The following is a 26,262-nucleotide window of genomic DNA, read 5'->3' as shown; positions in this document are numbered from 1 at the left end:
GGCGGTATAACCCAGCTGGCCTTGCCGTGGGGATGCGGTGCTGCCGCAGCCCGAGCCGAGGAGCTCAGGACAGCCTCGGCAGGGCCGCTCTCGGTGTGTTCGGCATCCAGCGGCACTGGGGCACTCAGGGCTGTTCCTGCTGCATGCAGGGCTCGGCCTGGACGGAGCTCGGTTTGCAGCTGCACACTCGGGCCATAGGTGGCACTGAGGGACGATGTGGTTGCGTTGTCCCCGAGAAAACGTCACTGCGGAAGAGAAAGCCGGAGAGGAGAAGCTGGGAGTGTGTCGGAGCAGCGGCCAGGCAGGGAGCAGCAGACATGTGGCGGGAGAGCCTTCCAAACGCATGGTGAGATCTCCTCGGCACGGGAGCAGGGATCCAGACTGGGCTCCCCGCGCCCGGGGCTGCGTGAAAGCCCCGGGAGGGTCGTGGGAGAGTGGGAGCAGGAGCTGAGGTCTCCTGAGCTCGAGTGCGGAGAAGGTGCTGATCCACTGAGCCTTGTTTGTGTCAGAGAGCTGCTTCTGGCAGCTGGCTTTGTTAGAGCGGGGTTTAGTGCTGCTGCCTTGATAGCTGCTCTCACACCTCTGCTCACCGACCTCCCGGATGTAAGTGCAGGGGGATACTCCTACCTGTTGCATAAGCTGTTTGTTCTTAGGAGCCCTGGTCTTCCATGCCTGGAAGTGATTTAAGGGGAAAAAAAACCAAGCATAGGCTGTTTCAGCAAGTGTGAGCAAATTGCCTTGGAGGTTACTGAGATATCCAGTACAGGCTCCAGGTTCTGCACTTCAGACAGCAGAGGGAAACAATTCTAGGGGATAACAAACACTGAGTGAAGTTGGTTTTTCATGAATTAGCAAGTCTTTTTCCTTTTTGGCATTTGTTTTGGTTTTTTTTCTCAAAGTACTATAATTATTGTACCAAAGAACTCCCTAATGTAGCTGCCTTCCACAAGGCAGAGTAACAAGACTTGCTTCTATTGTTGCTAGATTTTAGATTGTGCTTTTGTACCAGAAGCTGCTAGGCTTAGTGAACCAAGGAGGATACTTTCTTTTCCTAGCAGACAGGGGAGACCTAAAGGCTTGATATCCAGTCAGGAGTAGCTAGAAGTGTCAAAGGTACAGCAGCTCCTTAAACTCTGGACAGGGAAGGGTCCACAAGCATCTGCTGGTGCCAGCCCTGCAGCACGATCAGCACCACGTGGCTGGGAGCAGACCAGCCCTGGAGCTCGGAATTGCCCTGCTGAGGCTGTGCACCTATTGCAACACAGCAGTCAAAGTAAAGGATTTTCTTGGCCGAAGTTACACAGCTGCTCACAGGATGAAACACTGCAAGGACACCAATGCAGCTGTTTACTGCCTTTCATCTAAGTTGTGCTGAAGGAGGGAATATTATGGCAACAAATTATCTAGCTAAAGCACAGCCCAAAAACACTGTCTCTTTGTACAGAGGCAGTGCTTTGTGAGCCCCTCTCTGCCTATCCTATCCAAAGAGTACAAAAAATAATGGCAGATGTTGCCAGGTGGCTGAAGAGCTTGTGATCACATCCCTAGGAAATGAGTGGTGCTGGCAGGGGGCATTTTTTGCACCATACAGAAGGGTTGGAATATGACAACACTATCAGACTGTAAAGATCTTTCTGGTTTTTCCTTTTTTATAGGGAGAGCATCATGTCCCGGATCAGGTGAGTGGAATAGCTGTTCTATGCTGCAGTCTCCTCTTTTGGATACAGCCCTGACTGGGGCACAGTGTCATCTCTTCTGTACTCTGGATGACAACAACAACAAAATCTTCACTCACAGCCCCCTTGCAGCCCCCTGCAGGAGCCCCCAACACCTCTACTAATCCCCAAGGGAAGCTGGGGAACTTGAAACACAAGTCAGAGGGGTAGGAAGGTACACTACATTTAGGACTGCATGTCTGTCAACTCCAGCTCTGGCAGCTTGGCTCCCACACCTCAAGTGTGGCATCTTGCTGTTCAGAACAGAAACAGGAGCACCAGCAGACACTCCTTACTTGAGAGCTAGGGGGGAGAGCCAGGATTGCCCTAAGAGATGATTGACTCTGTAGGGCAGCTGTGTACGAAGCACTGGCAAGAGGAGCATGTCCAGCGCATCTAGCTTTCTTCAGCAGCTGAAGACTTTTGTTTCTCCTCCTGCTTCTCAGCCCACTCTGGGAATCTACAAAATCAGTTTTTATTACTGGACTGTTACTGTCCAGTAATAAAAGTCCAGCTGTTACTGTCTCATTCACTGCAGCACCTGCCTCCAAGTAGCTTGGCCCATATCCTATTGAACTTTGTCCCCCTGGGCATCCTGGTTCACAAGGAAAGGGACAAAGTGGACTTGTAATCAGCAAGTCCTGATCAGCAAGGACTTGAGACCCCTAAGAAGCCTTGGTAGATAGAACCCTGCCCCAAATCTTACTTGTGATCTTCAAAAATAACAGAAATAACCAATCGCTGCTGACTGCCTGGGATTTGGAGGCTTTTGTCCCTGCTCAGCCCCTATGGATGTGCAACCAAGCCTCAGCAAAAGTGCCTTTGACACTGCTGTTGTTGAGCACAACCAATTTTGTGCCTCCCCAGGCCTTTTGACTACTCTCAGAAGAATGCAGTCCTGGTCCCTGTGGCCGCCCTGGGGGTTGGAGGGATGCTGCTCTACTGGCTCAGATCTGGACGCAAGATCAAGACTATTGACATGGGTGACGGGTGGTGGGGCGCTGGAGAAAGGCCCCCCAAAGGGAAAGAAGACACAAGCATCCGTCCCTTCAAGATTGAAACATCTGACAAAGAAATCGAGGTACAGCTGCCTGGGGGAGAAGGAGGGGCAGAAAGGGGAGGCAGTCCATCACCCACCCCACTGCCTCAAGGTGATGCCTTGGGGCTGACAGCAGGGCACTTCCATGTGCCAGGGCAGCTGCCCAGCTCCATTAGGTGATGCTCTGGCTCACCATTCTTTACAAAGGGGATTTGAGCTCTGGTACATTGCAATGTCCCCTAAAGACTTTCTGAGACAGCAGCCCCTCTGTGCAAGCTGGGGCTTCTCCTGCAGAAAGGCCATGCTTTGAGCAGCCGACTTCACAGTGGGTCTGTGGATGGTGGAGCAGGGAAGGAGGGCATTGGGACAGCAGTGGCACCAGTAGGGCAGGACTGAGGGGCTTCCACAGAGGAAAGGGCTGTAAGGCTGAAGAGGGATGGTGTCTTGACTGAGTCATAGCTCCTCCATCCCTGCATGCTTGTCTCTATCTCACCAAGCAGCAGCCAGCAGCTCAAGGTGAGATTCTTATTCTCCCAGCCAGCAGTGCTGCCAAGCTCATAGCACCAAAAACCCTGAAGTGAGTTAGCAGCAAGCCAAGAGTAAGACCCAGTTCTCCTGGGTGCCCATGGGGAACTTGTAACCTGTAGAAAATTGTATTCCACATACAAACAATTCAGATGGTCAATTAGAGTATGGCACTTCTGCAGGAGGGCTTGTGGTGTCCCAGAGAGCAATACAAAAGCCAGCAGAGCCAGGAGAGCCTGTCTGTGCCTGCCCTGGCATAGGGCACATGGCATCAGCTGGCCAGCCTGGCAAGAAGGGCTCCCTTCCACAGGATCTGCACCAGCGCCTGGATCGGTTCCGCTTCACACCACACGTGGAAGGAGCTGCCTTCCACTACGGCTTCAACTCCAGCTACCTGCGGAAGGTGGTGGACTACTGGAGGAATCAGTTTGACTGGCGCAAGCAAGTGGAAGTGCTGAACAAATACCCCCACTTCCACACCACCATTGAAGGTGAGGGGGCCTCTGTGCCTTGAATGGGTCTCACTTGGAAATGCACAGCAAGACGGGGGAGATGTAAAAAGTGATGATATTTGAGATAACCTATGCATAACAGCTTCGTGATACAAGTGAAATACAACTAGTGGAGGCTCTATTATTAATAACCTTATAGGGATTAAGTTCATTACACAGTGGGAATAAGATTAGGTCTGCTTCAAGATGGGATTCATCTGGCTAACCCATGCTAACTAACAATGACATGCTCTTCGGTGATTGCCTTGAAGCCACCTTTGAAAACTGTGAAATTTAGCCAGACTGAGGCTGGAATATCCCTCCCCACCACACAGTAGTTTAGCCAGGTAAGCTTAGCCAGACCTTACATAAATTATCTCTAGATTAGGGTAGAAAGACTTTACATAATTGATCTCTATGTTAGGCTTCTATCATGCCCTTTTTCATGTTTCACCTTTAATTACTGTAATGTTTTTGCATGTATCTTACCCCCATTGTGCTGTGCATTCAAGTGCAGTTCTTACTTATATACTGTGAGTCCAGTTTCTCAGGAGATGGATGCTAATCTCCAGTGACCCCAATATCTGTGGCTGGGGTCAATATCTCTGTGTGTATGTAAAAAATAAGACAACCAATACTATGCCAGGCATCCCCTTTCAGCCAGGTACCGTCTTGCAGCAGGCTGATTGTGGAACTTCTGCTCTATATGCCACTTACAGTTTTGCCTCCCTCCTTCTACAGAATACCGAGCAGAAACTGGTCCCAGAGCTTTAATTTTTCTTTCTTGGATGTGTGGCAGGGATTGATATCCATTTTATCCATGTGAAGCCATCCTATGTTCCTCATGGTCAAGCTGTTCGACCTCTGCTGATGGTCCACGGCTGGCCTGGCTCCTTCTATGAGTTCTACAAGATCATCCCTCTGCTCACGGAGCCAGCCAAGCACGGCCTGAATGAGGGTGATGTGGTGTTTGAGGTCATCTGCCCCTCCATCCCAGGATATGCTTTCTCAGAGGCCTCTCACCAGAAAGGTAAGCAATGAAAAGGCTCTGTTGGAATTGCAGTTTTTGGAGTAACAAACACCTCAACTATCCCAGGCAGCCCTGGGCACTGCAGTTTGTAGTGCAAATGCCTGGCTCTTCACTAAGGCCCATGTGGCTGAGGCTCTGGGGCTGGCTGTGGAGATTTGCAACACAATGGTAACTGGAAGTCAGGTCTGATTTTGTTTTCCACTGAATTCCTTTCATCTTGTGTTCACTTTCTTTCCAAGGAGTGAGGCAGAGCAGCATTGCACACTGTCCCTTCCCACAGACCCACACACACATGCCTCAGTCAGGTCACAGTCTTTGGCCAGGGGAGGAACACTAGGACCAACAGTTCTCCTGTGTTTCCCTTTACCTATAGAGTTTGACTCCATAGCAACTGCTCGGATATTCCATAAGCTGATGAACAGATTGGGCTTCAAGGAATACTACCTACAGGGAGGGGACTGGGGATCTCGCATTACCACTAACATGGCCCAGATGCTGCCACAGTAAGTAGCAAAGGAAATCAGTGCAGAAAAGCTGCCTCCAATTCCTACCCTACCTTCTGGCTCCATAGTCCTACCTTCTGTTTGCCCTGCTTCTCATTCTCTTCTGCTGTTTCCTTCAGGGACAACCCCATCCTGTATATTCAATTGCATTCATATGCTTTGTACTGATTTTTTTTTAAAATCATGATTAATCTGAAGGGCTTTGTGTATTTGATGCAGTCCAGTGTTTATCTCACAGCTGCAGTCAGACTTATTTTCTAGAAAACTTGGAGACAGAAAATTGCTTGATTTAACCCTCTATTCCTTAACTTACTTTTAGGTCTGTGAAAGGGCTTCATCTGAATCTTGTTTTCATCACCACACAAGGTTTGGGAAAGATGATTCGTACAATGCTTGGGGCTTATGTACCGTGGCTTGTAGGCTTCAGCAGGGAAGATGCTCGACGTTTCTACCCTTTCATGCAGAAAAATGTATATGATGTCCTACGAGAGTCTGGATACTTACACATCCAAGCCACCAAACCAGACACTGCAGGTAACGTACCTTCTCTGTATCCCTGTGAACATGCTACACTAATCACCTGTGGTACATGAAAACAAAGGGCAGCCAAATTTGAGAAGCAATGACTTCTGGTGACTTGAGTGCAAGACTCATGGCAGTAATGAGTTTATGGGGATGAGAACTGTATAAAATGAAGCTAAAAGAAACCACTCAAAAAAAGATGGAGATTTCAAGTATATCTTTTCAAGGTCTTTTAAATAGCACACCACTTTCCTTGAGAATGAGCCCATTTCCATAGAGTCCTTCAAAAGTAAAACACAGGGTTCTGAAATTGAAGCTTTGAGAAGTAAATGGGGCTAAAAACAAGAAAAATATCACAAGCAAAGAGGTGCAATGTGAAAGTTTCAAAAAGGTAGACAAAGCTCAAACACCTGAAAAGCCAGAATGCTGACGTCCTGGGGCCAGTGGATAAGGACTGTGAAGAAAGATACGGCTATTTCATAATGCTAAGAGGAACTCTTTGCATCAGTCCCCACTAGAGAGGATTCTGGGGTATTGCTTTATTGAAGTCATCTCTCATCAGGAAAGACAGCAGAGCTGTCTCAGGCTGGTGTCAGATTTGGACATCAGAGAGCAAACAGTCCCCCATCCCAGCAATTCACCAAAGGAGAAGCAGCTCAAACAGGAACATCAAAGAATGCCTAGACTATTGCTTGAAGTGATTGCAAACCCCAAGAAATAAAAGGAGATAAACAATATACCAAGTGGGAGGGAGTTGTTGTGGTGGTGGTGTTTCTGGTTGCTTGGGTGTTTTTAAGGGCCAAAAAGTAAAGGGATTCACAAAAAAAAAAAAAAAAAAAAAAAAAAAAAAAAAAAAGAACATTAGTATGTTTAGTCTCTCTCTGATCAGAAATCTGACAGAATTTTTTAAACAAGGAGAATTGATTTACAGGGGATAATATCATAGGGAAATAAGCTTCAAGACTCAGCTTTGGCAGAATCAAACAGCTGTAGATCCACTAACTTATATAAGTAATTTATAATAATATTTTGTGGAGGCTCCTTCCCCAGAATTCTTAAGAAATTGAACTGCCTTAAGAAAAGAATTAAAACTAGTCAACATGAGAATCCAAGCACAGGAATAAATCCACAAGTTCCAGGGCAGGGAGAGAATCACAAAAATCTGTGCTGACATCTGTACCCTTTAAGAAGATCCTAACTTCTCTATGAATAAGTTAATAATTAGATGTAAAACTGACAGTTATCCAAGCTTTGGTTTATAAGTGACTGGTTAATAAAATCAGCCAATAAAAACTGATATCAACAAAGCTCAAAGGAGTTTAAGTGGGTTCAAGTTTGGCTGCTCCCATATGAGAGATTCCATGAGTCAAGGGTAGTGCTCTCAAAAATCAGCTGGATCAAAGATTAAGGCAATTTTGCAAACTCTAAAAAAAAAAAAATGAAAAGCAAAAACACAGAATCCATTATATTCGTGATGTTCTGAATCTGATGTATTCTTGTTAGCCCTGTTTCATAAATATATTTTAGAATCAGAATACATACCATCCTAAGCAGGATAATGCTCCCAAATATTTTATCTGAAATTTCTTTTCAGACTGCCATCTCTTTACATCTGATTTTGCTCCTTCTGCCACACATCACCAAGAAGCCAATGGAACTTCCCTAACTCCCAGCTTCTTTTGTATAGGAATTATCTGAATTTTAGTGCCCTCAGATACAGCCAGAATTCCTCTGCAGGGAATTTATCACAAATAAAGTACTATAAGGGATAGATAAATACAGACTCTCTACTGAATTCTCTAGAAAACTCTGAACTCTTCATGAAAGTCTAGTTTAACTTGCACTGAAGTATTGCAATGCCAGGCAACTACAACAGCTCTTCTCCTCACTTAGGTTGTGGACTGAATGACTCCCCAGTGGGGCTTGCTGCATATATTATGGAGAAATTCTCAACCTGGACAGACAAATCATTTCTGCATAAAGATGATGGAGGCTTGGAAAGGTAAGATGTTAGGTTATGATGTTATTTTGTGAGAAGTCTCATTAAAAGAATGACTGGTGGGAACTAATATGAGGATACAGGTAAGATACTAGCCTGTCAAAGCTGAAATTTAGGGAAGAAAGGCTGACATGACAAGCACTAGTTTAAACTTAGGGCAGACTGCCTGCACACTACTGCTTCAACACCAGGGGGCTTTGCTCTAAACACACAGGTGCCAGCTAATCTGCTGCTTGAAAATAAGTGGAGATTAAGAGGGACAGCAGTTCTTCAGGGCATGAGCCCAGCATAGAGCACTGAGGAACAGCTTCCAGTTAAATTTCATCCTCTCTCTCTCAACAGCAAATACTCTCTTGATGAGCTTTTGACCAATGTGATGATTTATTGGGTGACATCCTCCATTGTGTCCTCAATGCGATACTACAAGGAAAACTTTTCCAAGGACCCAAGAATTCATAACAGGTAATTATGTGGCAAGTTGCAAGGCAAATTTGCAAATGAGGTTGAAACATTTGCCTGTATCAACAGTTAGATCACTTACAACAGCACATTTAATTCTGAGAAAAATGAAAGTCCAAATTCTTACTTGCTTTTGATAAATATAGTTAAGGGTCACTTTTCTTTTGAACCTATAATGCACACAAGGTAGCTTGCAGCCAAGACAATGCAAAAGACTTAAAGCACCAAGCAAAGTCTTGTGTGTTCAAAATACAAGTCTGTATACTTATTCACCAAACAAATGTGACTTGTAGCCCAGTTCAGTGAAAACAAAACAGAAGATCATGGGCACACCTAAGAGAGAAGTACAAACTGAATTAGGAAGGCTACTGCTTGCTGCAGAATAAGCTAAGAACTACAAGAGTTAAGCACAAACCTGGGGTAGCAACTTGAGCAGTACTTGAAACCCAGCACCTTGTGACAGCTGGTTCATTAAGATGATGCTAAGAGAGGCTGACCACAAAATGTTGCTGAGCAGACAAGTAACTGATCATCTGAACAAGTGGGGGAGTCTTTTTCTTGGAGGACTGAACCAGCCCCTTTCCACTCCAGAGAGTCATTTATTATGCATCTGGTATCATATTCTAAAGCAAACAGGAGCTGGCTTATTTCTCAAGGAGGTGTGGTATCTTGCCATGTAGCACAACACTTACAAAAGTTAAAGATGGGGAACATTTCAAGATCAACCTGTGTGCAAACTTGGCTCTACTTTGCACCTCTACAGATATCATCTTCTAAAACTCAATGATACCTGAATAGAAATGAAGCTCCTCAGTGGAGTGCAGACCAGGGGGTGCACCGCACAAAGTGGGGAAACTTGTCCAGTGAATGTGTTCCCAGAGACAGAGGTTTTTATAGACTTCCCCCAAGACTTGTTTCAGCAATTACCTTATGTCTTCCAGGGTTAGCGTATACGTTCCCACAGGGATTGCAGCTTTTCCTCAGGAGATTGTACATGTACCACGTGTCTGGGCAAAGGATGTCTACAAGAACATTGTCACTTACACTTACATGCCACGTGGAGGGCATTTTGCTGCCTTTGAGGAACCAAAGCTCCTGGCACAAGACATCATGCAGTTTGTCCGAAAAGTGGAACAGCTGTGAGCGTGCTGTTGAAATATATGCATAGAATGGAAACAAGTGGTTCTACCAGTGGCAGAACCTTTAGACTGGATTTGTTTAATCGCTCAAAATAATCACATATAGAAGCCAGCATTTTATTTTGATAATAATTACAGTCCTGATTTTTAAAATCAATTTGTAATGTTGTCATAAGAAAAAAAACTTAACAAAAATCCAAAGAGCATCTTGTGTTCCTTAGTTACCAGCACCCTATCATTGCTGCATTCATAGTTCAAGTATAACAGAATACGTAAACAGTTTATTGCAGTAACATTGCACTCAACTGAGGAAGAGAGGTGAAAGGAACTGGCCAAGGCTTCTGTTAAAAGCTTCTTTAAACACTTGGGCACCTGCATTCTTAAACATGTGTTACAAGCAGCTTTGGTGGAAGCATAAAAGGTTTTGATCTCCTGAGCACAAACACTCCTACATTCAAGTTATATTTTTCCTTCAAGAGGCCTGAGATTCCATATTCAAGTGGGCAGCTGCACGTAAGGCAGCTTTCATCACTCCCAAGTTTTTCCCCTAGAACGAGCTTAAGAAGCAGCTACTGCACACTCTAAACATATATTAATGGATACTACAGCAGAGAGGGCACTCTAGTGTTCTCCAAGCTCAAAAATTCCAAATTAAGTTCCTACTACTTGTATCATCTCATTCCATCCAAAAGGTCAAAGTTAAAATATGCACCAAGTGTAGAGGTTTACTTCAACCTTCATCCTCTTCACAAAGGACTTTTAACCACCCCATTGTGCATTTTTGACTAGTAACAGCAAGTACCCTCACTACCAAGTAGGCTCACCTTTCTCTTCAAGTGGGATGGAGTTATTTCAAGCTACTGAAAGCTCATTGCAGCACAGATAACAGCCCAGCTGACTGATTCCAGCAGATATCTAGTTTAACACACTGCTCCCAGGGCTTTTCTCCCTGTCCTGTTCTGCAGTAGACACCAGCCCAGAAGAACAGACTCAAGTTCTGACTCTAGGTAATACAGTCTGACTAAGAACACGAATTTGGTAGGTAAAAATAGTGCTAAACTTGATCACATTCCCCTGATTTCTATGCATTTCAGAAACGTTTAAGTCGAAGTTTCTTCCTTGAGTGAGAGTAATCTTCCATTATTGCAGCAGCACTTTTAACTTTCTCTAAAGAAGGTTAGCAAAGAAACTGCTTACTTTTAATCTTATATCTAACCAATTGTCAGGGCTGTTCAGCAAAGATTAGTAAAAAAAAGAAATTGTTTATTGCTACCCTGCCTCCACAGTACCAGTCTCTTTCCATCTCCAAGACAGCACTAGTTACAAGATCTTTCAGTTGCTTACTTTGGAGTGTTAAGGAACAGAAAGTGAGTTATAGGAAAGTGTAATTTTACCAAATAGATGGACAAGCACTTGAGTACTCAAAGGAGGTGCACACCACGGCAGCTGAGGCAGCTTCGGGAGCTGCGGCTGTTGCTTGTAGAGTTGCCAGAGGGCCCCTGGAAGCGGCTCCGCCCATCTCCACAGCAGCCCCGGCAGCTCCAGCCCTTTGCAGAGGAACTGCCTTCATCCTGCCCTATTCTTTACTAGCTGGAATAAATCCCTCTTCTGCAACAATGTTACCTTTGTGTGCCGGTCCGGTTTTGCTCGCTGGTTTTCCTGCTGTGGGGAGCCTTTTAAGGACTGCAGGATTTCCTCCCAGAGTTATTTTGCAGGAAGTAACTTCACCTAAGACAGCCTATGGGTAACATGGCAAAGGCAGGGTCAGAAAACGGCGATATTAAAACTCAGGAGGAGATTGTATGTATCCAGGTCAGCAAGCACTCAGCAGGGAAGCTTTACTCCCGACACATTAATTCATCCCGGGTCATAGATCAGGTCCCTAAAGAATTAATTGTTGGACCTCTGTGCAACTGTGCCTTAAAGTGGATTTGCCTTCAACAACAACTCAGGAAATAAGGACAATAGAGGAGCACAGCAAGATACAGGAAGGCAGTAGACACCATGAAGAAAAAAAAAATTCAGGCAGACATGATTCAAAAATACATGGTTACATTTGCTAAAATTAACACCTAAAGAAAAAAAAAGTATTCAATATTCCAGTTAAATTTCTACGGAAACCATTCATTCACTAAAGCCTTTGAGGGTCACTGGTGCTTGGAACCAGACATAGTCCTCCCAAGCAGGTGCTGTGTGCCGTGGAGGTGAGGCACTGACGTGGAGGTCTCCATCACAGGACAACTTAACAGTCAGCTTCCTCCCTCGGCTCGGCACTTGGTAGTTGAGCTTGGGCCGGAACCACTCAACACCACAGTCACGGTGGCCCTGGACCAGGACAAGAGTGCCTGTCACAGGGAGAGCCTTAAGTTCACTGAAGACATCAGCAACAAACAGGCGGTGAAAGAGCTGGCGAACACAGGGCGCGGTCTGGAGGCTCTCTTCAGCAGAGCCCTCACAGAACCCCTCCAAATTCAGCTCATAGAGCTCCTTGGGGTTCATGACATTGCCTCCAAGTAGGAAAAGAACCCGAGGAACCAGCGTCAGACTAAACATGACTTCCAGGTGCTGGAACAATCCCTCCAGCTCCGTCAGCAACTGCTGGCACTTTCTGCTTGCTAGGCCCAGGGAATGTGGTTTCTCAATTCCATCTCCACCCTCGAAAATAAAAATTCACATTAACACATTTAGTTATGAACATATATTATACTCTGCAGAAAGCAGGGCCCATCCCAGAGAGTGAAGGAACAAGCAGTTTGTGTTCATTTTGAGAGCTACAGGTACCCAATTGAGGAAGACGCACATCTTCTCCCAAATCAGGAGATGCAAGAGGAACACAAAAGCACAATCCATAGCTACTCAGTTAGAATCTGAATCGCGCTACTGATGAATTCCAATAGAAAGTAGAAGCCCATCTTTCAAAGATCAGCCACCCCTGAAATCTCTTAACAGTAATTTGTTTGGTTTTTGCTTAGAGGTAACAAAGCAGCGACATGCTTTGAGCGGAAAGCAGGAAACAATCAATTAAGAGCAATTTGTCGGCACCTTCAGCAGCCTGAACTTACCGCTGATTTTGCCTCGTTTTGAAAAGAAGAGGTAACATTTAGAGATGCAGCCACAACAAGCGCTTTACTTTAAAATGAAAGCACGTTGCCGTACGAATCCCCGAGCGAGACCGGGAGCTCACAAGCAAACCTCAAACGCCACGGCCCTCCCAATCCCCGGCCCAGAGGCCGCCCCCGAGCACGGGTCGGACCCCGCGGCCGCCGCGCCTCACCTGGGCCGCCCGCCGGCAGAAGTAGGCCAGCTGCTCGTAGGGCAGCGGGAGCTGGTTCCGCTGGTGCAGGACGTGCTTCAGAAGCTCGCAGGCGAAGCGGTAGCCGCTGCCCCGGCACACAGCTCCCGGGAAGGCCACGGCCACGGCGGGGCTGCCCAGCAGCGCCCTGTCTCCCCGAGGCCCCATGTGGCTGCCGCGATCCAGGCCCGCCAGCACCGGGAGCGAGAAACCCGTAGCACACACACCACCCCCAACGGCCGCCGCGGTTTAAATGCCGCCGCCGCCGCGCAGCCTCACGGGAGCGGCGCACGGGCCGCGCCGCGCGATGGGCGTGGTGGGAGGCGGGGTCTCTGAGTAGCCCCGCCCCTCCGCTACCCCGCCCGCTCCCGTCCCGGGAGCGCCCGGCTGAGGCTGTGCCGGGATCTCAGGCTGCTTCCTGCAGTGCTGTCCGGGGATGGCTGCAGGAAGCGGCTCCGCTGTCCCCCGCCCCGCTCCCGGCAGCCCTGGCGGCTCCGCTGTCGTGCAGAGGAGCCGCCTTCGCGCTGCCACGGGGAGGCGGAGAGCGTGCAGGGAGTGCCGTGTTTGGAAACATTGTGCTTGCCGCCCCATTGGGTGCCGCCTCCAGCACACGGCGAGTGGAGGGCGGGATGGCGAGAGGAGCCGCTCCGAGGCTGCTTTACAGGAACCGCGGCCACCTGTGCGGAGCGCCACGGAGGGTGTCGGTTGTACACGAACAATGATCCAGAGTCGCTCTCCCAGGGCATGCGGCGGGGAAAGGGAAGGCGCAGTGGCCGTGGAACTGGAGACTGGGAATTGAGGGGATGCGGCGCATAGCTAGAGGTTCTTTTGCTGTTCCGGCCGCCCCCTCGGTTAGATCTTAATGTGTGCTTTGGGATCGCTCTGTGTTGGGCTGCTACCTCTGCGTAGTCATGAGGTACCTCCAATGCCAAACAGCTTCGAAAGTGCCCCAGTTTCCCGAATCCAAAATGACTGATCGCTCGATGTCAATAACCAGAGAACCCGGGGCTGTGAACTGCGAAAGGGATAACCCACGGGCGTTCGCAGATCCCGGCGAGCGGGGTCCGGGGAGCGGTGGCATCCCGCGCGTTGTCGGCCGCGGTCGACAGGCGGCGCCCTCTCCCTTGGACTCCAACTCCCATCAACCCCCGCGGATGGAACCCGTACGGGAGCGAGCTGGTTGCGCCGTGGGGCACGCCGGGAGGTGTAGTTTCGAGCGGGAGGCGCGCGGAGCGTTCTCGGCGTTGTGGGCGGGCGGGACTCGCTTTCCCGGGGCGCCGCGCGGCGGTCGGTGACGCCGGAGCCGGGCCGGCGGGGCCGGGCGGGGAGCGGAGCGGGCGCTGCAGGGGGCGGCGGGGCCGCGGTGTCCGCCATGGACTCGCGGGTGTCAGAGCTGTTCGGGGGCTGCTGTCGACCGGCGGGCGGCGGGGCAAGCGCAGCGCTGCGCGGGCGCGGGGGGCCCGCGCCTGGTGGCGGCGGCGGCTCGAAGACGAAGAAGAAGAACGGGCGGAGCCGCGGAGGGAAGGCCAACAACCCCCCGTACCTGCCGCCCGAGGTGAGCTCCGGCAGCCGCCGCGTCCCGTCAGCCGCGGAGGGAGGGAGACCAGGCCCGGGGGCGGGGGCCGCTGCCGCTCAGGGGCGGGAGGGGCCGGAGGTGCCGGAGGTCGGTGTCCCCTGGAGCGGGTCGGTGCCACGGCCGGACCCCACAGGTTGGTGGAGGGTCTGGCTGGAGGTGCCGGCAGTGCTGGTGCGGGGCCGTGCCGGAGTCGGTCGGGCTGACAGCAGCCCTAGGAGCTGTCCTGCAGCCCCGGTGTGCCCGCCTGCCCCGGGCTCTCCTTCGGGCCCTTCTCGCGCCCCTGGTGCTAGCGAGGTCCCTGCGGGCTCCACCGGAGCCTGTCCGTCAGTCGTATCGCACTGCCTGGCGTCTGTCTGTGGGCGCTTTGCCGCCTCCCATTGAAATAGCTTCGGAAAAAAAGCTTTGCTAGCCTCGTAGTTCCAAACATCCCGTTTGCATCTCTCCCTCCCCGAGAGACGATCTGGTGGGTCTGAGCCCCTTTCCAGCTGCCAGACGGGTCCCGGTGACTCCCTTCCCAGCTAATTTGACAGCTGGTTCCTTCCATAGGGCTGCAGGTGCCATGGACAGAGGGTGAGGCACTTGGCTCTTGCAGCAGGAAGAAGTGGCATTGGTAGTACCGCGGATGTGTGCTCAGCTGGGGCAGTTGTCACCACTCTCATAGAACTGTCACTGTGGGCAGAATGATGTTGGCTCAGACTCAATTGCTTGGCCCCTGTCAGTGAACTTTCTGTAAAATATATAATAGCCTGTGCTGGGAGGGAGCAATTCCTCCACAAGGCAGGCCTGGGACTCTTGGGAAGATGTGAAAACAGCACTTTGCTGCTGTTAGATCTTCTCCACGGGCAGGACTGTGCCCTGTAGCCGCAGTTTAGTTCTTGTTCCTTTCAGCTGGAGGCTGTAGAGTCCCCTGTGGTTTCAACTCAGCTTCCTGTTTCTGGCTACCCTGTGCGGTGTGTGCCCCAGCAAGTCGAGGCTTGTTTGCTTTTCTAGTCTCAAGTGCCTTGGAGAAGACCCACTCCCTTATTTAGATGACAGTGCAGTAGGTGAATGGGTTTTGCTTAGAACTGGAAAGCTGGTAGATGGCAAGAGAGGAAAACCTGCTACAAGTACCTTCGTCTCACAGCACAGCTCTGCTGCCAGAGAACTGAGCTGACAGTTGAGAACTTATGTTGGCCTTTTGCCACTGTAAGCACCGCTGTGGTTAAGAGCTGAGCTGGAAGGCAAGGAGAGGGCTGTTGCCTCTCCTGACATGCAAATAGGTATCCAGAGGAAAAGGAAGTGCTTACTGTTGCCAGCCCCATTTAGTCTGACAGAGTATGTGGCTGCCTGCAGGCTCCAGCCCTTTCTTAGTGGTCCTTATACTGAATCACTGGGAAAAATTACTTAAATATTGTATATCTAATTGTAAAATTAGATATTCTCTTTGATAAGCTGGAGCCTGTTTTGGTTGAATTGAGCTTGATGAGTACCCAGACCTTTCTGTTACAACCCAATCTGGCCTTCCCTGAGAAAGTACTTCTGAGCATATTGTGTACAGACAGTCCCAATCAGGTCTGGTTCTCCAGAACTCTGGCCAGTGACTAGCTGGCAGGTGAGTCATTACCTTGCTTCTTTATGTCTGTAGTCCTTCCTTGCAGAGAGAAGATTCATAAAGTTGTAGAAGGAAGTCAGTGAAAAACTAATTGAGTGAGGGAGAGTATCATTGAGCAAGAGAGGAAGCAGAAGCTTTTGTTCTCAGGGCCCTGTTTATGTGCACATTGGATGGATGGAAGCTGCTGGATAGGGTGGGAGTGGGATGCTGTGTTTGACATTTTGTGGGTCATAGATGGGTGAGGGGGGAGACTTTAAATTATATGCTGGCCTGTAACTTTTAAAACTGGAATTCTCTCTTTCTCTGTGACTGTTAGACTGGCCCTATTCTTTACTGTCCAGAAAAAAATTTCCCCCTGGATAGTATTACCCTTGTGCCCCAATCTAGTTTTGTCCTTTGGTGTTCATGATGTGGGATACAAACAGCACAAACAAACCATAAGGAAAGTTCTAGTTGAGTGTAGGAAAGAATGGCAGAAGGCTGGGACCTAACACAGTCTCCTTCTGCCACTTTCCCTCTCTTTGAAATCTTCAGCACCAGTTTCAGAATATATGGGCAGCTGGTGCCTGTAGAAGTCCCTGTGGGCACAGCATCTAACTCTTCTGTCTTGTTTCATTCTCTGACCAGGCAGAAGATGGGAACATCGAGTACAAGGTGAGTCTTTTGAGATTGCAGAAGGAGGTCTTCCTCCCAGAGGGTTATTTTGCAGTGAGTAACTTCACCAAAGACAGCCTATGGGTAACATGGTTAAGGAAGGGACAGAAGAGTGGACGCTACACTAAGGAACTACCATTCATCTTCTGTGTCTCTGTGCCAAGCTTTACCCAGTCTGCTGAGCTGGAAAAGCTTGATCTCAGTACTGATTTTTAGGAATCTCTTCTAGTATGTGATGCTTATTGTATTGTTCTTGAGAGAGAGATGCAGATATCCCTGAAAATGATTTGCCACTTTCTTGTGGCTGCTCTGCCATTTGCACTTATTGGTTCCTGGATCATAGATTAGTCCTAGAGTGCTGTCTTTAACCCTGCAGCAGACAGGGTACAGATCCCCTTGTCAGGATGCAGGAAAATTCCTCTACCATATATTTGTACCTTTGTGAAACCCCTTCTCACCAGTCCCATGGCTTCTGTTCAGACACTGATACAGGCTGTGCTTTCTAGGGGTGGGTCAGAGTTGGGAACATTGCTTCACAGAATTGGGCAATGGGATTGCCTCTGCATCCAGGCTGTGACTAGAACTGCCCCTCTGTTAAACAGCTGAAGCTGGTGAACCCCTCGCAGTACCGCTTTGAGCACCTGGTGACCCAGATGAAGTGGCGGCTGCAGGAGGGCCGAGGGGAGGCCGTCTATCAGATCGGCGTGGAGGACAACGGGCTGCTGGTGGGCCTCTCGGAGGAGGAGATGCGAGCCTCGCTCAAGACGCTGCGCCGCATGGCAGAGAAGTATGTGCTCCTTTTGTCTGCAGGGCCACCAGCGTGACTCCCTGGGGTCCCCCGAGCAGCTGGCAGCTCCATCCTACAAAGCCCCTGTATGACTGACATTCCTTCAGTCCTGAGGCTCATGAGGAAAGTTAGAGGGCTTCTGTCTAGAAGCTTGAGGCTCCTTCCCTGTTATCCCCAGCCTTCATCCCATTCACTTAGCTGTTATCCTAGAGGTGCAACCCAGCTATTATCCTAGTCAGCTGTTATTGCAGAGGTGTAAGAGCTGCTAAGTACAAATGTGTCTCACTCCTTCCTTATGTCTTTGTGGCAGGGTTGGGGCTGACATTACGGTGCTGCGGGAGAGGGAGGTCGATTACGACAGCGATGTTCCAAGGAAGATAACAGAGGTGCTTGTCCGAAAGGTGCCTGACAACCAGCAGGTAGGGACCTGTGGTTTGGCTGTCTTCTCCTGCTGGAGACCTAGAGGCTTTGTACGAGCAGTATGAGCAGCTTCCTTTTGGGATGGGAGCCCAAACCCTAGAGGCACTTTGTCATAGTTTGGGCCATAGCAGATGCTTTAAAGGGCTGCCAGAGGGAGGCTTGATGATAATGCTTCTTATCTCCAAGACTGTGATTGAGGCAGATGTCAGTGCAGAAGATTGCCTGGATCAGAGGTGAAAAATTATTTGGCTTCTATTGCAGTGGTTCTGATGCAGACCCATGTGCAAAAAAGGAAGGATTTAGAGATCTGCTGCAACAAATAGCCTTTTTTGTGATGTCAAAGCCTGATATGTCACATCTCAACTCTAGAGAGTGTATCATGACTGCTGGGCAGTGGTTTGCTGGGAGCAGAATCTGAGCAAGATTTAATTGCACATTGTCCCTGATGTAGGGAAGCTCTCTGAGCTGCATTTCCACTGCCCAGTAGTGCTTGTGCACTCAGTGGTTAAGTGTAATGATTTCTTTGTTCTTTTTCCTGTAGTTCCTAGACCTCCGAGTAGCTGTCCTAGGGAATGTAGACTCAGGGAAGTCAACACTGTTGGGTGTCCTAACACAAGGAGAGCTGGACAATGGGCGGGGCAGAGCACGCCTCAACCTCTTTCGGCATCTCCATGAAATCCAGTCAGGAAGAACATCAAGCATCAGCTTTGAGATCCTCGGCTTCAACAGCAAAGGAGAGGTAAGAGAGAGCCGGTTGCTGAACTCAGAAAGCTGGAGGAGACTAGGATTACCGTCCTGTTAGACCTGTGAGTGGGACAGGAGGGAAGAGACGTGGCACAGTTCTCTATACCTTAAGCTGAACCTGAGTGTTGGTTGTATGTTTGCAGCAGACACTGTTTCTTGCACCGATGGTGGATGATCTCTACTTAGTAATTCTGACATCAAAGTGGATAGATAAGGGTTTTCTTTACATGCCTGCTGGGGCTGCCTCTCTCAAAAGCTCCTTATCCCTTAGGTGGTAAATTACAGTGACTCCCGGACAGCAGAAGAGATCTGTGAGAGTTCTTCCAAAATGATCACTTTCATTGACCTGGCTGGCCACCACAAGTATCTGAAAACAACCATCTTTGGCCTCACCAGCTACTGCCCAGACTTTGCCATGCTGGTGGTTAGTGCCAACACTGGCATTGGTGAGTGTTGCCCTGCCTGCATGGACTGAGTGCAACATGTGAAGAGGAATGGAGAATGGGGGGCAATGGGTCCTTGTGAGCTGTGAATGGCTTTCAGAAAAGTTTATTCATTTGTAAGCTTCTACTTGTAAGCCAGTGTCTATGAGTGCCTGAGAGGGGAGTAGATCTGGGATCCTCTTACCGGCTGTAGACCACATTAAACTGTACCCTGGACTGAGAGGATTTGTTTGGGATTTGGGGCAGTGTTTCTCAGAAAAGAAAACAACTTTGAATATTCTTAGAGGTGCTGGATCCCAAAGTCTTGTAAAAAGGCATCTGGAGTTCTCCCACATATATCTCAGACATTTTTGTAACTGTTCTCTGGCAAACTTTGGTCAAAGAATGCAAACTGCTGCATCTTTCTGAAGCAGACAGATCAGTCACAAAATTTCTTGGTAGTTTTTATTTTTCTGGACTGATGTTTAGTTTTGTTTAAAAGAATAACTGTGCTTTTTCAATGTATCATGAAGTAAGCAGTTACAGTAAAATCTCTAGAGTGGGCCCGTGGGATAGCCAGGAGACAGCTATCAGTATAAAGAAGCTACAGGGGTGACTGCTGTTGCACCTACACTCTCACTTGTCTCCTGCAGCGGGCACAACACGAGAGCACTTGGGCTTGGCCATGGCCCTCAAGGTCCCCTTCTTCATTGTCATCAGCAAAGTCGACTTGTGTTCAAAAGCCACCGTGGAACGGACAGTGAAGCAGCTGGAACGAATCCTGAAGCAGCCAGGCTGCAACAAGCTCCCCCTGCTTGTGAATTCAGACGACGATGCAGTTACAGCAGCACAACAGTTTGCACAATCTCCCAAGTAAGGGACTGTTCCTTTCTTCTGTTGGGAGCAGACAATTCAGGCTGGGCTGCCATGCGGAGCTGGGGAAGGGTGAACACAAGGAAGGTGGCTACATCTTGAACATCTCTGCTCCTTGTCAGGTTTCCTACCTAGGCATTCTCCAAGAAGGCATTTTCTGCTCCCAAACTTTTTTCTGGGCTCTGGGAGCAAAGGCTGCATTAGAGTTACTTCTTCATGAGTAAAGTGTGTGTTGACAAGGGATTGATGCCTCAAACAAATATTGAGGCAGGGGTTACTGTGGAGTTGTATCTAGCCTTCCTGCTTTAGCCACTTTCTGGTACAGTATCCATCTTCCTGTGGGTCTCAGTAGATTCAGAATCCCAGAAACCTTCTGGAATTGTGCTGTGGCCTTCTGCTTATTTCTGTCTACTTGTGTCTGACAGCATCACCCCAATCTTCACACTGTCCAGTGTTTCTGGGGAGAACCTGGATCTCTTGAAAGTCTTCCTCAACATCCTCCCTCCACTGACCAACAGTAAAGAGCAGGAAGAGTTAATGCAGCAACATACAGAATTTCAGGTGGGTAAGGGTCATTTGCTTCTAGCACTGATACTGGACTTATTGCTGTGCCATGGGAGAGACGTTTGGGGAATTTGGACACCATGGGTAGAGATGTGGTGAACTCCTGGACTATTGAGAGACATTAAAAAAAGGACTTGGTCCTTGATAAAAGCCTGATAGGCTGAATCTGTCGTAACCATGAGATGTCTGTCTCAGGATACAATCATTTCTCTGGTTGATATTTAAAAGGAAGAGCTTTGTTCCTCTAATGGGTAGGTAGTAAGTGCTGGTGAAGCTCTGAGATGGTATCTGATGACCAGCAGAGAGATCACCTCCTTCCACCCAAGGGGCGGGCTCTTTGTCCTCATTCTGGAGTGCTGTTTCATAGCTGTCTATCTAAACAGCTTATTCTTGGTGCCTTGCTGCAGGTTGATGAAATTTATACGGTGCCAGAGGTGGGGACTGTTGTGGGAGGAACTCTGTCAAGGTAAGTGAGCCTAGGCAGATACGTGTGGATGTGAATGGTTGCTGGAGTTCCCACAAGGTTAGAATCACCTGCTGCAGAAGTAGAAGCCGTGTGAGGCTCAGTTCTGATTGTTGCCACTGACTCAAGTGAGAGTAGAGCCCTACAGGGTGTTGGGAAGTGACATGAGCAGACCATTGGTCATGTGGTGGCAAGCAGACAGTCTGCTCTAAAGTTGCTGGATAAGGAATGTGTCCTGAAGCAAGCTGAAAGAAGGCATGCTGGAATCTAGAGTTGGCAGAGGTTAGGCATGATCCCAAGGAGTTGCTTTCTTCCTTCCTCAGGTGGGGGGAGGAAATGTGAAAGGTAGATCCTCTGATTCCAGCAGGGGTTAACTGCACACTACCTCATGAAAAGGCAGCTGTCCCTCCATATTCGGAAGCAATCAGAGCAGTCTGGCCATCAGCACACCCACACTGAAGGAGTGTCATCTGAGGTCTCTCCACCAGAAACAAAGCTGTGGCAGAGCACTGGGGGTACAATGGCCCCCCTCTGTACCTGGGATTCGTAAGAGTGCTAGTGTGACTTTCACTCCTGCTGTAAGAAATCCTGATTCTCAGCAGCTTTATCTCCCTGTTAGTTGGTCCAGGGTAAGAGTCCAAAGACTTGGCCCTGGGGAATTTGTTCAGGTTGATCTTTGAGGGTGAAATGTCTTTGTCTCCTGATTAACTGTGTCCTGCTCTTCCACCCTGGGCAGTGGGATCTGCCGAGAAGGGGAGAACTTGGTGGTTGGTCCCACTGACGATGGGAAGTTCCTTCGGCTGAAAGTGTGCAGCATCCAGCGGAACCGCTCTGCCTGCCGTGTGCTGCGGGCCGGGCAGGCAGCCACCCTGGCCCTCGGACCCTTCGACCGCTCCCTGCTGCGCAAGGTTAGTCCTGCTCTTGCCGTGAGCACGGCTGGAGGCTTCCCTAGGCATCCCCCAGTGGTAGGGTGGGAATGAAGTACAAATGTTTGCAGGAAACTTGCTGGAAGGGGAGGAAATGGCCAGGTTACAAATTACAGTGAGTACAAATTTGAGAATGGGATGTAAGCCCAAGTCACAGAGTGGAGGTGTATTTGCGGTTTTGGGGGCTGTTCAGAAGCAAGGGGACTGGTCTAAGCCTGGGGTTTTTCTGCAGGGCATGGTGATGGTGAGCCCAGAAATGAACCCCACCATCTGCTCAGTGTTTGAAGCTGAGATCGTGCTGTTATTCCATGCCACAACTTTCCGGAAGGGGTTTCAGGTGACGGTGCATGTGGGGAATGTGCGACAGACAGCTATTGTAGAGAAGATCCATGGAAAGGTAGGCCATGGGAAGAAAGGGGAGGAAGATGGACCTCCCTGTGGGGTTTGTTGGGTTTGTTAAGATTCCACTACACCCTCTAGTAAAGCTGGGGTCTGCTGGTATTTTGAGTAGCTGTGTCCCTTCCTAGAGCAGACTCTATCCCTTTATCCTGCCCATTTGGTTGCTTTTCCTCCAAACATGTTAAAGAAGAGAGGTGAACTCTATTCTTCAGGGCTTGTGTCTTCCTGTCTCTTCTTATGTATACAGTAATGGGAAGGGCTGAAGCCTTGCAATCTGAAGAAGGCTGCTCATTTGCCTCATCATCTTACCATCCACATGTACCTCTGCCTGCATGCATCAGCTTGGGAGATGGGTCTAAGCTCTCCCATTTTTCTTTTCAGGACAAGCTGCGGACAGGAGAGAAGGCAGTTGTCTGTTTCAGGTTCATCAAGCATCCTGAATACTTGAAGATTGGAGCCAAACTACTTTTCCGTGAAGGAGTCACCAAAGGCATTGGGCATGTCACTAACCTCCAAGCCATCACCACCAAAGAAAACGGCGTGGAGGAGTCCCTGGGGCCTGGACAGCTGAGCTTCTGACTACCAGTAGGTCAGAGAAATCTCCACTCACCAGCACCCAGGGAGAAGGCTGGAAGCTCCTGTGGCTTTCTGAGCAATGCCTGGAGCTGCTGCTGTCCCGTTCTAGTGTGGATGTCCCTCCTCTGCACTGTGAGATGGAGCATGAGAGAATTTCTTCCATTCAGTGCCATACGTGGGACAAGTTAAGCATGTTCTCCACATCACCTGCAGCTTTCATTTGGAATAGATTCCTTCAGAATAGATCAGAGGTACCTGCAGACCTGGGCAAGCAAGTATTGGCTTTGTTTACTGTTTGAAATTGCTGGTTGGGAGGTGCAGCAACCTTGAAGACAAGCAGCAAAGGGATGCTTTTCCATCTCTGACACAAGGTCTGGTCCCATTTTTGCTGTCTGAGCACTGAGTTGATAACAGCATTCTCTCAAATGATGCTTCAGTACATCCTTCTGGGCAGGGGATGGAACAGACCATGCTACCCACATCAGGGGCTTGGCTGAACCTCTCAGAATGTGTTCAGGACACTTTTTAACGTTTGAATCTTGGTTGGCTTTAATCTGCTGTGCGTCCATTTGTGCATTGGTTTTGCGTTACTCCAATCTGAGTGTCTTACTGTTGGACAGATGTCCTGTTCCGCACTCACATGTACACATTTCTTCAGCATCCCTCTTTATGACTTCCAGGAAGCTGTGGCTGCTCTGAGTGGCACAGCCTCCTGACATAACATCATGAAGAGAGAGTTTGTACTTGGATCTGTTCCTTGCAGCAGCTGGACAGGAGGCTATTCTGTGGAGCAGAGCAGGGCCCAGGCCTGTGCTGGTGTGAGCAGGTTGTTTCCATGGATGTTCACCTGAAGGTGCCATCTGCACATTGGTAGCAGTGGTTTGCAGTGGGCTCCCTGGTGTGGCTGCTCGCAGCCCACCTTGTTCCTCACACGCTTGCCTTAATGTGTGAGGAGGACAGGCTGCTACCTACACAAAACCAGGTAACTTCTGTTTTGACAGTGGCATGGTTTTATTTCTCTTGGAGCAAGAATTCCTTTCTTTCCATTGCCACCAGTGTTTGTTGTCAGAGGGAAGCTGATGTTGCCAGCAAGGACTCTGTATGTAGAGTGGAGCACAGGTCTCCCACTCTGTCTTGCAGCTCTGCTCTGCAGCCTGGAGGGTGCAGCAGGGTCTGTAAAGCTGTACATAGGCTTTTGGTTTTATTGTTGACTGTTAGACCAAATGTGTCTGCTGTGAGCAAAAGGCCTTCAGCAAGCCCTGCTGGTTGGTGTGGTGGCCTGCTAGCCCTGACTGAAGAGAAGGCTGAGGGCCTGTGACAGCACTTGGACACCCAAGTGGCCCTTGTGCCATGCTGAGAGCAGTTCTGCTGCTGGGCTGCTGGCACAGGTGCTGCTGTGTGGGGCTGGGGGTCTCTGCACTGGGCGAGGCTGTCGTGGGGCAGGAAGATGGGGGCTGCACCCTGCCAAGAGCGTGCTGAGGTGGGGGGAAGCCTGGCAAGTGGTGGCATAAATGAAGGAAAGGCAGCTTAATAGTTGCAGGAGTAACGTGTCCCTTGGAGGGAGCACCAATCCAGCTGAAAACTGCTGCATCCCCAGCAGAGAGAAAGGAGTTGCCTGCTCAAGCAGGATCTCTTTTTTTCCCATTCTGGCAGTGGGCTGGGTAATCCAATGACACAGTCTTTTCGCCAATGCCTGCGAGAAGGACAGGCCCCAGCTGCCAGCAGGCTCTTCCCTTTGGTGCTAGTGTCACAAAGAGAGTTGGCTGGGGATGGGGGACTCCAGCTCTTTGTACTCTTCTGCACTGGTGTTTTCTGCCCCAAAGGGGGGTGCTGTGACCTTTTCTGAAACAGCTGATGGCTGGTCTCACCTCATCCCTGCCATCTGTGGCATGACAGCTGTTCTTGGTGCCATGCTCTTCATAATTGCTGTTTTGTTGTCTTGAATTTTTCTAATGCTGGGGATTGTCCCTGTTCTCCAAGCATCTATATAAATGTACAGAATAAAGATGTTTTATTGAGCTTGCTGGCTGAGTTGTATAATGAGGGAGGGTGGAGCTGGGCTCTTACCCTGCTGCCCTTGGAGCTGGGTCACAGTTGGAGCTGGCTACCCTTCACCCATTCCTAAGCTTCCTGCGTTCAGCCCTATAAATACCGCCGTGGTGTGGAAAGAATGCACGCGCTGCTGTTTACAACCCTGCGCTCCCGGCTTATCTGAGTAAGCCTGGGTGTGCAGCCTGAGGTGACAGCAGCCACGTCACCCTGAGCACAGCACTTTGGGCTGCCGTGGGCGGGACTTTGGGCTGTGGCAAGAGCCTCCTCACAGTCACAAATTCCCCCAGAGCCTAATTAAAGGGACGCTTTCTAGGGCACACATCTAACCGGTGATTTGTTTCTAAAATAGCTTCGACCTTATCAAGGGGTCATGACTGCCTTGTCTCCATGAGAACAGGTTGTTTCCTTGGGACAAGTAGAGGCAGAAAGGTTTCCCTGTGAAGATGACTTGTGACCAAAAGGATTTGCCTCTTCTAGACTTGTTTTTGTGTCACATAGTGGCATCTGCAGAGTCCAGTCCTGCCAGACACTTAGGAAATGAGATGTGCCACTGTCACAGGAGATGAGACAATCCTGCCAGACTGGTTCTCTTCACGTGAGGACTTTGGGAAATTTGTCACTTTGCAATGTTAGGACTGTCATTAGTGGGAGTGACTTCATAATTCCTTCCTCTACTTATTACCACAGCTGCACACACCAGAATGAATTTCTTGTTCTTGAAATTTCATGACTGTGATGTCAAGTATTAGACTCCACTGACAATAATGCAGCAGCATCCCAGCACAGCATGTCTGCTGGAAGGAGAGAGCACCTCAACAGCTGCATTTAGGATGATGCAGGTCAGAAAACAGCACATATATACACAGCTGCAGTTTGCATCAATTATCTGCTGCCTGAAAGGCTCTCTCCCTGCCTGCCCAAGGAAGGGAAGCCCGCAGCTGATGAAACTCCCTGAAATTCGATTCCTAACCCCACCCAGAGCTGCCTTGACGTGGCACATTCTTCCCCCCGCCCAAAGAGCCACGTTCAAATTATGGGCAGCAGAGCTTCTGGCAGGCTCCAGGCAGCTTGCAGTGTAGCAGAGCTGAGCCCTGCCAGGCAGCTGAGGGCACTTCTCTTGCCCTGGAGCCAGTCTCACCCTCTCAGTGCCTGCTCATACCCTCCATGATACTCTGCTTTGTTGCCTGTTGTAATCTGTGGAGCTCTGGAGTGGCCACTGTATTGTGGCCTATGGCTCAAGGAGCTGAAAAGTCATTTGGCAGAGCCCAGTCAGAACAGGTACCTGTCAGCAAGTTGTGTCTAGTATCACTCAGAGTCTGGGAGGGGGAAAAATGTGGTTATGCACTCTACACCAAACAAAAGCTTTCACAGTGTTCTTTGTGACTCTTGGCATGTTTTCTCTCCCTTCTAGCAAGGACTCTAACAGTAGACTTGTTTATGTCTCAATAGCAATTATTATGAATTAGTGCAGAGTTTTCAAAGAACCCATCAAAAGGTGTGC

The 26,262-nt window shown here is 49.2% G+C and overlaps 3 protein-coding genes across 3 annotated transcripts; 2 read left to right on the top strand and 1 right to left on the bottom strand.

Annotated features, from left to right (window-relative positions):
* Positions 1 to 239: 239 nt before the first annotated feature.
* LOC136554600 (epoxide hydrolase 1-like) lies at positions 240 to 11,040 on the top strand. Its single transcript, XM_066546676.1, has 10 exons — positions 240 to 346; positions 1,656 to 1,679; positions 2,583 to 2,796; positions 3,590 to 3,770; positions 4,570 to 4,800; positions 5,174 to 5,303; positions 5,623 to 5,837; positions 7,719 to 7,827; positions 8,167 to 8,286; positions 9,225 to 11,040. Exons 1-10 carry the CDS (start codon positions 318 to 320, stop codon positions 9,424 to 9,426), a joined length of 1,455 nt encoding a protein of 484 aa, XP_066402773.1. The 5' UTR covers positions 240 to 317; the 3' UTR covers positions 9,427 to 11,040.
* Positions 11,041 to 11,546: 506 nt separating this feature from the next.
* On the bottom strand, positions 11,547 to 12,882 carry MAD2L1BP (MAD2L1 binding protein). The gene is made up of 2 exons (XM_066547904.1): positions 12,697 to 12,882; positions 11,547 to 12,077 (listed from the first exon to the last, which is right to left on the bottom strand). The coding sequence occupies exons 1-2, from the start codon at positions 12,880 to 12,882 to the stop codon at positions 11,547 to 11,549; spliced, it is 717 nt and encodes a 238-aa protein (XP_066404001.1).
* A 1,204-nt stretch (positions 12,883 to 14,086) lies between these two features.
* GTPBP2 (GTP binding protein 2) lies at positions 14,087 to 24,727 on the top strand. The gene is made up of 12 exons (XM_066546675.1): positions 14,087 to 14,269; positions 16,509 to 16,535; positions 17,138 to 17,322; positions 17,633 to 17,741; positions 18,284 to 18,481; positions 18,758 to 18,932; positions 19,562 to 19,781; positions 20,207 to 20,342; positions 20,753 to 20,811; positions 21,545 to 21,716; positions 21,967 to 22,131; positions 22,515 to 24,727. Exons 1-12 carry the CDS (start codon positions 14,087 to 14,089, stop codon positions 22,710 to 22,712), a joined length of 1,827 nt encoding a protein of 608 aa, XP_066402772.1. The 3' UTR covers positions 22,713 to 24,727.
* The last annotated feature ends 1,535 nt before the right edge of the window (positions 24,728 to 26,262 follow it).

Source organism: Molothrus aeneus, chromosome 3 (genome assembly GCF_037042795.1).
Source record: "Molothrus aeneus isolate 106 chromosome 3, BPBGC_Maene_1.0, whole genome shotgun sequence".
In the NCBI taxonomy this organism is placed as follows: domain Eukaryota; kingdom Metazoa; phylum Chordata; class Aves; order Passeriformes; family Icteridae; genus Molothrus; species Molothrus aeneus.
The sequence above is the reverse complement of the archived record's forward strand: the minus strand, read 5'-3'. Positions and strand labels throughout refer to the sequence as shown.

Bases quoted from the DNA above. Each gene is read 5' to 3' on its own strand.
- LOC136554600 (XM_066546676.1), top strand. From the start codon at position 318: ATGTGGCGGGAGAGCCTTCCAAACGCATG. The intron at 1,680-2,582 runs GTGAGTGGAATA...GTGCCTCCCCAG, and splicing joins AGCATCATGTCCCGGATCAG to GCCTTTTGACTACTCTCAGA. The intron at 3,771-4,569 runs GTGAGGGGGCCT...GATGTGTGGCAG, and splicing joins CTTCCACACCACCATTGAAG to GGATTGATATCCATTTTATC.
- MAD2L1BP (XM_066547904.1), bottom strand. From the start codon at position 12,882: ATGGGGCCTCGGGGAGACAGGGCGCTGCTGGGCAGCCCCGCCGTGGCC. The intron at 12,078-12,696 runs GTGAGGCGCGGC...TTTATTTTCGAG, and splicing joins TCTGCCGGCGGGCGGCCCAG to GGTGGAGATGGAATTGAGAA.
- GTPBP2 (XM_066546675.1), top strand. From the start codon at position 14,087: ATGGACTCGCGGGTGTCAGAGCTGTTCGGGGGCTGCTGTCGACCGGCG. The intron at 18,933-19,561 runs GTGAGTGTTGCC...TGTCTCCTGCAG, and splicing joins TAGTGCCAACACTGGCATTG to CGGGCACAACACGAGAGCAC. The intron at 20,343-20,752 runs GTGGGTAAGGGT...GCCTTGCTGCAG, and splicing joins AGCAACATACAGAATTTCAG to GTTGATGAAATTTATACGGT.